At 31.4% G+C, this 10,915-nt stretch overlaps 1 protein-coding gene across 2 annotated transcripts; it reads right to left on the bottom strand.

The window, feature by feature from the left end:
* Positions 1 to 415: 415 nt before the first annotated feature.
* On the bottom strand, positions 416 to 3,326 carry LOC145091998 (ATP-citrate synthase alpha chain protein 2-like). Of its 2 annotated transcripts, none has more exons than XM_079029865.1 (10): positions 3,175 to 3,326; positions 2,900 to 3,016; positions 2,335 to 2,511; positions 1,855 to 2,149; positions 1,644 to 1,758; positions 1,483 to 1,564; positions 1,203 to 1,400; positions 1,001 to 1,117; positions 803 to 919; positions 416 to 705 (listed from the first exon to the last, which is right to left on the bottom strand). In XM_079029865.1, exons 2-10 carry the CDS (start codon positions 2,996 to 2,998, stop codon positions 634 to 636), a joined length of 1,272 nt encoding a protein of 423 aa, XP_078885991.1. In that variant the 5' UTR covers positions 2,999 to 3,016; positions 3,175 to 3,326; the 3' UTR covers positions 416 to 633. The 2 variants fall into 2 exon arrangements, with proteins under 2 accessions (XP_078885991.1, XP_078885992.1); XM_079029866.1 differs by having other exon boundaries at positions 2,900 to 3,021; positions 3,175 to 3,289.
* Between the last annotated feature and the right edge of the window lie 7,589 nt (positions 3,327 to 10,915).

Below are 10,915 nucleotides of genomic sequence, written 5' to 3'. Positions count from 1 at the left end.
AAATAAAAAGGAGATCTAAATGGATAAATGCTTTCTTCTTTCACTGAACATATCAAGACATGTTGTATGTATTAACTCTTAAGTAAAAAACGCTCCTATATATCTATCCCATTAAGTTATGTCCTCATTAAGTCGAAAAGAGTCATTCACTTACTACTACACTCAAACTCTATTTAGAACACGTTTTATTTATTTGATATTGATTCATATAAGAAAAGTGATCATATTTATCATATATAAATAAGATTAATAGTTAAGAGTCCATGATATGATGGGATATAGAGAGAACATGGATGAAAAGTTGGGATGGTATTCATGATTGTTGAAATGTTGAGGGTCTTCATTCTTGTAATTCCATAATTATTAGTGAGTTACTTCGTGGAATAGGCTTGAGAGGCCAAAAAACTCAATCAAATTTGCAAAAACAGTTTCCTTGTATTCATCCCAAATGTGGATCCAAAGAACAATAGACCCCAAAAATAGAGATGAGCAAAGGCATCACCATACACTTAACCCAAAGATACAAATCATAATATTCAACTTACAACACTCTTATTATTAACGTATAAATTCCAAGATTTTAACATTTTTGATGAAACATATGCTAAAAGAGTCCAATCAGATCCACCAAATTTAAGCAGAAACCGATATGCATTCAATTGCTTGTTTGCATATTCCTGTCATCGTTGCCTCAGGCCCATACACCTACAACACACAAGCCAAAGTGAATTATTGACTAATTTGCCCTTGAAAGGTTCCAAAAGTAAAGCATTGTGAAGGGAAATAAGATCTAATAATGTACCTCAATGGGGATACCAAGTTCAGCTCCAAGTGCACGCATTCTTGCAAGCCCTCTTTGGTAATTTGGACCTCCTCTTCGCACATAGATGTGCATGTTTGCAGCTTTCAACTTAGCTACCTACACATTTTTAACCAATGGAAAAAGTCAGTTTTGCCCTTTTGGTCTAAAAGTTAAAAAGACAAGATCTGATTTTGTCACCTTCTCTTTCATCGCACGAATGATGCCATTGAAGGTGGCTGCAACATCAGTGAAGTTTGCGATTCCACCTCCCACCACAAGTGCCCTCCTTTGACCATCAGGATCAGCAGTTGCACACTGAAAAGAAAATAAACAATCAGAATTCAAAAAACAAGGGATCTTGACATGAAACCATATTCTTGAAGGGTAAAATGGTAATTACATCAATCACAACTCGAGCATATTGCAGAACTTCCTCTTCATTGGGTGCACCACTGTATTCTGCATAGTTTCCAAGCTCAGAAGCATAACCAAGATCTCCAACTGTATCTGCATAGATGACACTAGCACCACCACCAGCCACCATGGTCCAGATTCGCCCTTTTGGGTTAAGAACAGTGAACTTCAAAGATGCACTGGTCTGCAAGAACCAAAAAAAATACAGTTTAAAAACTAAATCTTGAAAAAAAAAAAAAAGGTAAACTTTCAAATATAATGTGTACCTTTTCGTCAAGTCCATGAATAAAGCTTTCAGTAGCACTCATAACTCTTCCAAAGGGCATTGGGAATTCGATACTGCCCCACCTGTGAAATTAGAAGAGAAGTTAGAGGAATTTACAAAGCTGCCATAAGTATGGCAATCAAGATTTAAAAAGATGTGTACTTTTTGAAGTTCTTGAAAGCAGCAGTATCATCAAGCTCGCCTCTCATATCAAGAGGATAAGCCTTTCCATCTACCAATGTGAACGGATTCATTTCTAGGAAAGTGAAATCAAGATCTAAAAATGAAAGAAAACACCAAGATTAATAACGGGTTTTGACTAGATTTATGATTTAGGGGAAAAAAATATGATTTTTGCTTTTTTTTTTTTTACCTATGAATAGGGAATATATGTGTGTGATGAACTGCTCGATTACAGATTTGAATTCCAATGGGAGAGTGGCAACAAGTGGAGCACATATTTCTTGATTTAAAGATACCCCTGTTGGTAAAAAGATTGTCTTCACTTTGTCCCAATTTTCTTCAATGTCAATTCCTCCACATTCTGAGAAGCTGATGCTACACCCTAATCTCTCAGAAACAATGTTGATATAGAACTCTTCGTTATGTGGAACAAATGGTTCAACAATGAATGTGGTTATGGGTCCTTGGCATCCTCCCATTACAACCTATCAAATCCAGACAAGTTTTTTAATAATGCAAATCAAAGATGGAATGGAATAAGTAAATCATGTTTGTTTGCCACGTATGAATGGAATGGGATGTGATTCGTTCTCTTGTGTATGGAATCTAGGGGATGGAACGACCGATTCCATTCCTTTTGATTCAATTCTTCATACTAAACAATCATTACCTCTTTCCCGAGTCGCTCCTTTACGAATTCAGCAACTTGAGCCAAATCAAGATTCAGGGCAACAAGTCCACTCTTGCCACGCTTTCCAAACAACATGTCGGGTTTCACAACCAGTTTGGATGAAGATAACCATGGTTCCCTCTCTACAAGCTCATTGAAGTCGGTTGATTCTGTAACCTAATGCATCAAAAAAGACATCGATTAATGAAGAATTCGGCAATAATTGATAAAATAGTGCTCAAAGGTCACACATAAAGGAGTATTTTTTTGGGTATTTCAGTTCTTTTTACTTGGATTCAGATGAAGAATATTTCAATCGCCAAAGCCAAAGCTTAGGTCAAAAGGGAATTTAAATCAAAACAGTCACCAAGTCTAATTAGCCAATCGCTGTATCATGTCAATATTCGAGTGAGAGATTAAATCAGAGCCAAATTACAGATTAAAAAGGAAAATGGTTTTTGCGATGAGTAAAGTTTGCATGTAGTTATATAACAATAAGAATTAGGGCACCAAATGAAAGCCATAGACCTAAAAATAAATAAAAAATCATGAAATTATTTTTTACCTGTGCAGATTTGATGGGCAGTTCAGAACCAGAAATCCTCTTATAATGCTCCTTCACCAACCTCTTGGAATCATACTCTCGGATCTTCTTGCGTGCCATTTCTGTTGCCCTAAAACCCTGTTCTTCGCCAAAACCAAACCCAGAAAATCTTAACTCAGATCCACATTACCCAAGATCAGATTACTCAAGATATTAAAAACTGGATTGATTTATCAAAACCTCAGATCATGAATTGGCATATAATCATATAGAGGTTGAAGAAATTTGAAACTTACCGGTGAGAGATGATAGAAAAGGGTGTGTGTGTGTGTGTTTTGTTGTTGTTGGTTGAAAGATGCAATGCAACGGATACTCTGAGAATGTTGAACTACCACTTAACAATTTATAGTTGAATTTGGTGGCTTTTTATTTATTTTTCAATTATATTTATTTAGAAATTATTGGGTGTTTCTTTTAGCGGGAAGAAGAGTAATCTGGACGATACCTACCGGCCACCTCACACCTCAACACCCACAAGTCAAAATTGGTAAAACTTGTATCACAACATGTATAATTAAATAAATTAATTAATTATATAAAAATGCATTTACATTTATTAATTATATATTTTTTTATCGTATTTTTAAATTAAAAAAGTAAGATTCGTTTGTGATGCACCAAGTGAGTGTATAATAGTATACAGTAAACCTCGTTATCATAAGTTTACTATGATTTCAAAACTTTATATATTAAAATAATTAATTTACATAGTAGATATCGAATTTTGTAACAGGGCTTCTTTTAGCAAGCATATTATTTAGTAAAATTTGTAATTTGAATAAATATTTGTACAACTACGATTTTAGCTCGTAAATGTTGCAGTAAACAATTTGAGAATATACGTTCAATACCTCCTACAGGCCTGATTCTTATATCCAAATTTAAACATATTCAACGAATTATTAGGAGTGCATAATTACATAATATAATTATTTTAGAATGTAAGTGTTATTTTTATAAACTTTATTACAATCATTATATTGTTATTGATATGTTATCTTTTCGGGCGTTATTAATTACTCATATAGTTTAATACTTTTTGTTGGATTTTTCTTGAAGTGTCAAATACATGTTTATACTATTGATTTATTAGCAATGGAGTGAGGACAAAAAGTCAACAAGGGGGAGCACCTTTTTCTTTCATAAATTGTGCAAAACCCCTCGTATTTGACTATTTTATAGTGTTACACTCACGAACTTAGAATGTTTATAATCAAAATGAAAATATTTAGATCGAAATTTTATCAGAAACATTATATTTATAAAAAAAAACATGTAAGGTTAAAAAGTTTGTCATAGATCAAGATATCGGGTATAAAACATACATATTCATAATTGAAACATAAGAGTACATATTTTTGTCGAAAGAATAAAAATTCTTGTAAGTTTATGACTAATGTACGTTTTTTTTTTATGGTTAATTACATCTATAGTCTAACGATCTGTGTCGCTATATATATTTACAAATCATACATTCCAAAATAAATGCAGTGTACCATTTGGTACAAACGGGTTGAAAAGTTATCAATATCTAGAGCTGAAATTAAATATTGCAAAAAGAACAAAAAAAATCAAAAACTAAGATTAATATCTTGTTATAAAAAAGATTATAGGATCTTAGAAAAACAATAGTATCAAGAAATAAATATTATCCCATCCTACGTAAATTACTTTGCCAAGGATTTATATTTTATACAATTCAGAATTGACGTGCTTTTTTCAGGTTGGCGGCCACCTTCATCCTTTGTTCAACACTCTGCTGCTGCTGCTCAATTTGGCTTGCTGAATCATATTATAACATTTATGTGAATTGTGAAATACTGATTTATGAGTATTTCTATTATAAATTGATAGATATATTTTAGGTTAGCATATTTGTTACGTTATTACTTTTTTTAGATTATGTTAATTTGGGGGATTAGAAAATCAGATCCGTAAATGTAATCAACTAAAATGTTAAGAAAAGTCATATAAGTTGGCACGTGAATAGGTGAGGAAAACGATTTAGTGATTGACGATATGCCCTTTTGTTGTGCAGATAAACCATGTCTCACGTTTTATAAATCTTGGCTAATTATTAATTCATTTATTTATGAGAAACGACAAAAATTAACCAAATTACCTAATTATTTTTCACTTAATAGTCAAAAGTTAGCCTTTAGCTAAAATTAGCCAATGAAACTAACCAAATTACCTAATTATTTTTCACTTAATAGTCAAAAGTTAGCCTTTAGCTAAAATTAACCAATGAAACAGTAGAAAATTAAGAAAACCTACGGTTTTGTCATAACCGGATTAAATGAACTATGGTTTGTGGGCATTTCGAAGTTCGTCTACTATTTGAGGGTACATTAGCTAAGAATATATAAAGTTGAAAATTTCTATTTAGGTCATTTTTGAGTGTTTGAACCTAGAGAAACGCCCTCAATGGCGGCTCTGAACAACAACCCGATATTTCTCATAATCTTCGTTTTTTTTATGTAGTTTACTATGAAATCTATTAATATTGGGTATTTTTTTGCAAAAAACTAAAAGAAAATGCAAACTGTAGGTGCAGTATGCCACCTACGGTGTACAAGTTGATACAAATATGCAAACAGTGTGTACAGCGTAGGTGGCATAGCGCACCTACCGTTTGCTCATTTTTTTCTAACTTGTATAGTGATTTAATTGTATGTAAAAGTTATTTGGGTTGATTCCGTAGTTAGTGGCGGAGGTTATATAGCTCCCCCCCCCCCCCCCCCCTATTTTTTTTATAATTACTCCTTATGTATTAAAAAAGTTACATATTATGTCTAAAACTATAAAATTTGACTTTGGTCCCACATGTTCTTCAGTTTTTATATGTATTCTATTTTTGGCCCCTACTATTCTTCAATTGTTATACGTATTCTATTTTTGGCACCCCCAAATCAAATCTTCAAGCTCCGCCATTGTCCGTAGTTTGATAAAAAATAATTAAATGCCAAGAACGAAATAGTAGTTTTTTTAAGGAAACAATAGTTTCTCGAACCCTCACCTACTGTTTTGTTCTTCAAGTTCATATGGACATGAACCATATTTTCTACATAGCATACCATAGGTGAGTCAATCATCTACGGTTTTGGTAAAAGATTGATTTTTTTTAGACAAAATTGCAAAGATGGTCCCTGTGGTATGCAAATTTTTGGGGTTTTAGTCCAAACCCTAAGTTTTTTGGATTCATGGTCCTTTTGGAGTGGTATGTATTTGGAAATGGTCCCCAAATTTAACTTTCGTTAAGTTGTTGCTATTAACCCCCTCATGTGCCTCCCACATGAGGGTATATTTGTCTTTTCACTTCTAAGGGACCATTTTTGCAATTGAAAAAAATATATCTCCATTTTTTTTAAAAAAAAATTAATACTTATTTATTTATTTTAATAATTAAAAAATAAAAGATCTCTCTCTCTCTCTCTCTCTCTCTCTCTCCAAAAAATAATCATGTATCTTCTTCTTCTACGTTTGCTTTTGTCAGAGATTCATCACAAACCATGGATTCATCATCAACAATTTCTGAAACATGAGCTTTTTCATCACGATTCAACGACCCATCATCCATAATCTTGTTAAAACCCGAATTATAACCACCATTAACATCATTTCCCTGCAAATACAAGAAATTATGAACTTTTTAATCAAATTCAATAAAGTTTCAGTAATGGGATACCTATAGTTCACTAGACTTATGTTGTGTAACAATTTAAGAAGGATGCCTATCGATATCCCACCTAAGAAATTTACAGATAACTCGGCCATAAGCTCTATGTGATCTAATCTTCTTCGTTTTTGCAATAGAAATCGAATGTTGAACCAGAGCACACAGGCCCATATGTTATCCCCCTATTTCTCTCCTGTAACTCCTTTTATTCCCTCATATTTCTCATTATCATGTATGGAAACCCGATTGGATATCAATTTGATTGTGATTGATTCGATTGTTGCTTTATTCAGAAGCGATTTTGACAACAATCTAACATATCTGAAGCGAGGGTCCTCGTTGTTCTTCAAGATCTCATCCATTCTAAATTCACACTCTAGGCGTCGTGGGATTACGATTGAGGTTACAAACCAGATGGTTGACTCAATCGAAGACGATAATATGTCAATCGGTGTCTGAGTTGGGAATCTGGAGTCTTTGTATACATTTGGAAGACGAGTTCTTCCAGCTTTAGGATTGTCTTGGGCTAACTGTGTTAAATTAAGACTGTTTCTGTCAAGACACGAGGTAATAGAAGGTTTAGAAAATGGTTTACCTAATTTTGATTGTAGTCGACTGCTGGTAAATCATTTGCTTGTTTTTTTACATGTGGAAGATGACATTTACTGTTTTTTATCGAAAAACACCCAAATCTTTCATCGATTTTAGCTACGATTGAAGAGCATTGTTTGCTTGTGTGTGTTTCTCCTTCAGAATTACAGGTTGTAAATTTCTTTCTATAGAGTTTTTGGTTTTAGAACAGATGAAAGAGAGAACAGATGAAGGAGAGATGGAGTTGAAGATATCAATCTGGGTTTTTTCTTCAAATCCTAAATGACATTTAGGAGAGAGAGAGAGAGAGAGAGAGAGAGAGAGAGAGAAAGAGAGATCATTTATTTTTTAACTAGGTGTGAGACCCGTGTATTACACAGGTTGATTAAAAAAAATGAAACATTAAAGTAAATCGTAAACACAAAATATTTTTTAATGTATAACTTTAAAATAAGAAAGGAATAAACGTGCTTATTGCAATTTAATATCATATATATATATATATATATATATATATATATATATATATATATATATATGATATTTAATACTTTACATATATATGATTTTAATTTTAAAAATTGAAACAAATCAAAAATTGACAAGTGGATAATATATATTTCAAAAATACTACAAAATGACAAATGTCAAAACTCATAAGAGATTGACATGTGGCAAACCAACTTTCATTTATTAAGGAGGATTATTAAAATAAATAAATAAGTATTAATTTTTTTTTAAAAAAAATAGAGATATATTTTTTTCAATTGCAAAAATGGTTCCTTAGAAGTGAAAAGACAAATATACCTTCATGTGGGAGGCACATGAGGGGGTTAACAGCAACAACTTAACGGAAGTTAAATTTGTGGACCATTTCCACATACAAAGCTCTCCAAAAGGACCATGAAAAAAACTCGGGGTTTGAACTAAAACCCCAAAATTTTGCATACCACAAGGACCATTTTTGCAATTTTCTCTTTTTTATATTGGACAATGAAACCGTAGACCGGTAAACGGTAGAACATCCTCGAAAAAGTAGATGAGTTTGCTCGTCTACGGTTTCCTTGACTATTTTTGGCTAATTGTAAATATTTGCTATTAAGTGAAAAATCATTAATTGGTTTGGCTAGATTAGTCATTCTCTCTTTATTTATTTCTTACTTAAATTGGTAACTTAATTAATAGATTCAATAATGTAAAATATAAAGACTTACTTGATAATACAACATAATGATAAAGTATATAAAAATTTTAAGCATGAAACATCACAAGATAAAGCTAATTAATTGTAAATTTTGTAAGACCTCAATTTTCTAATATCGATTAAATGACAAATAATCGTTCCAACATCTCCCAAGATCAATTATAAACTTACTTATAGACTAAATTACAGTGGAAGCAAAATAAAATAAAATAAAATCTTCAATTATAATCCTTTGTTGTCTTGTTGATAAATCATTCTCCTTGGCCTTCCTACTTCCACTTACTAAATAATTTTCTTGGTTGCGCGCATTTAAAGTTTCTAAATGGGTAAGCCTAAAGCCTAGTGAGTTCGTGTTGCATATACATGTTCATCACTTAAAAAAAACATATGGTTTTATCATATATCTTCAATAAATCATACAACAAATATATCACCGAATGAGATAATTTAGGGGAACGATTAATTGTCCAAAGAAAGAATCAAATGTTTATTTCCCTTCTTCTTGAGACAACTCATCATTCATTGTACTCAAGTATTTTAAATATCCAAGGAAATAAATATAAATCTCAATTCTCATCCCCGCCGATCACACACATCCGTCATGCTCACGATAATTAAACACCCCACCTGTTCCCACTAAATATGTCACCCAAAAAAACACACACACAGTAGGCAATAAATTCAAAATAACATTTGCACACAACCATACTTATCATAAAACATATTGTGAATAAATAATTGAAAAGCCGCATATAACCCACATGATAAACATTTATGTGCGACAACCACAAAACACGAAAAACTCACCTCGTAACCGATAAGTTTTAACCGAAGTTTTGTTGCTAACCGGTATCCTATATTCCACCAACAAATTTTTCTAAGGCAACATCCTTATGAGTTCATTTTGGTTCAACTATCTAAATGTCTCATTCGACCAACTAATAATCATTTAGTTACATTAATTGCAACATTCATAATAATTTTTATAAAAATATTTCATTTTTTTTTAAATATCCACATTGATATGATTTTACCTTTATAAACTAATACTCAAATGTTAAAACAAGTAAATCACAAAATAACAATAATTAAAAATACTATAATTAGAAATTTTGAAAACAGTAGGGACCGTTTATATAGGTTATGTTTCCACGTTTAAAAGAAAACATGAGTTTAGTTTAGGAAAATGGAAACTGTCAAATCATATAAACTATAGGGATCACTTTCGTAACTTTTAATATCATATGAAATTTGTTATACGCTTTCTAGTAGAAAATTAGAGCTGGCAGCTTATCAAAAAGTTAGGGAGTTCTTGTATAAATACCACTTTAATTAAAAGGAAATGAGATGAGTTTGTAAGTCCCATTTGAAAAAGAAAAGGTAAGTCATGCATTGTGTTCGACGTATTGAATTATAGACCTTGGTACTGCCACTATCATCGACAAACGAGACTACTAATTTTCTTTTATTTTTAAAGCTGGTTTGGTTTAAAATTTACTGTTTCTTTTACCAAAACTTAACACTTGTGTTTCACCAAATTCAGCTATTCCTTGGCCGAAGAGAGACATATGACTGAACCAAAATACGTAATGAGTTCATATAAATCTACTAAAACAACTTAATCAATCTCAAATCAAAGAAACATACCTTAATTTCTAAAATAGCTTCGAAAACTTTCACGAACTTCAAACCCCGATTTCTATTTTGTTTCTCCAACATTTCTTGCAATTTTTGTGGGCATTACACTCTATTTTATCGTGATGCCCAGGGTTATAACCTTTCTAGTTAACCCAAAAGTCCAAATTTATGACTCTAATCAAAGTGATGGGTTTTGGAATTAAAATTCCATAATTTTTTTATTTACTTCTAATTAATTCCTTAATCATATTATAATAATACATTTAGACCATATATTTATATATTTATTTTAATTTGAGTTATCACATATTAAAATGCAATTTGATTTATAAGTTAACATATTTTTATCATTATAAGATATCAAATATCATTGTCAAAAAATTGAGGCAATTAAGGTCCCATCAAACCTAGCATGATTTCACATATTTTTACTATTAAATTTAAAAGTATATATAATGCTACTGTGAGATGCAACAAAATAGACGGGTTAAAGGTTATATTTTGTGTGCTACAAGTAGTTGATATATTAGTTTAATTTTTGAATTTTTTTTTTTTAAAGTTTTTAAGTTTGACAAGTAAAAAAGTAATACTTAGATTAGCTTTTTAGAAGTTTTAATTTTTTTTTTCCAAATATATCTTTAGTTAATTATGAAAAACATATTCTCCAGCTAACTTATAAGTTAGGATTTACCACCAAGTTATAAACTAAGAGTTAGTTTTTCAGCTAACAACAGTGGTAAATATGTAATTTTTTTATTATGATTGGTTTGACATACAACAGAAATTTGACCCGATTAATTCTTTTGACAAGCTTCATTTTTTAATCAAGTTATTTTTCGTGTACTCAAAGGAAACATAACACAAA

Source organism: Lactuca serriola, chromosome 3, assembly GCF_051521515.1.
Source record: "Lactuca serriola cultivar US96UC23 chromosome 3, Lser_US96UC23_V15, whole genome shotgun sequence".
NCBI lineage: Eukaryota > Viridiplantae > Streptophyta > Magnoliopsida > Asterales > Asteraceae > Lactuca > Lactuca serriola.
The sequence above is the reverse complement of the archived record's forward strand: the minus strand, read 5'-3'. Positions and strand labels throughout refer to the sequence as shown.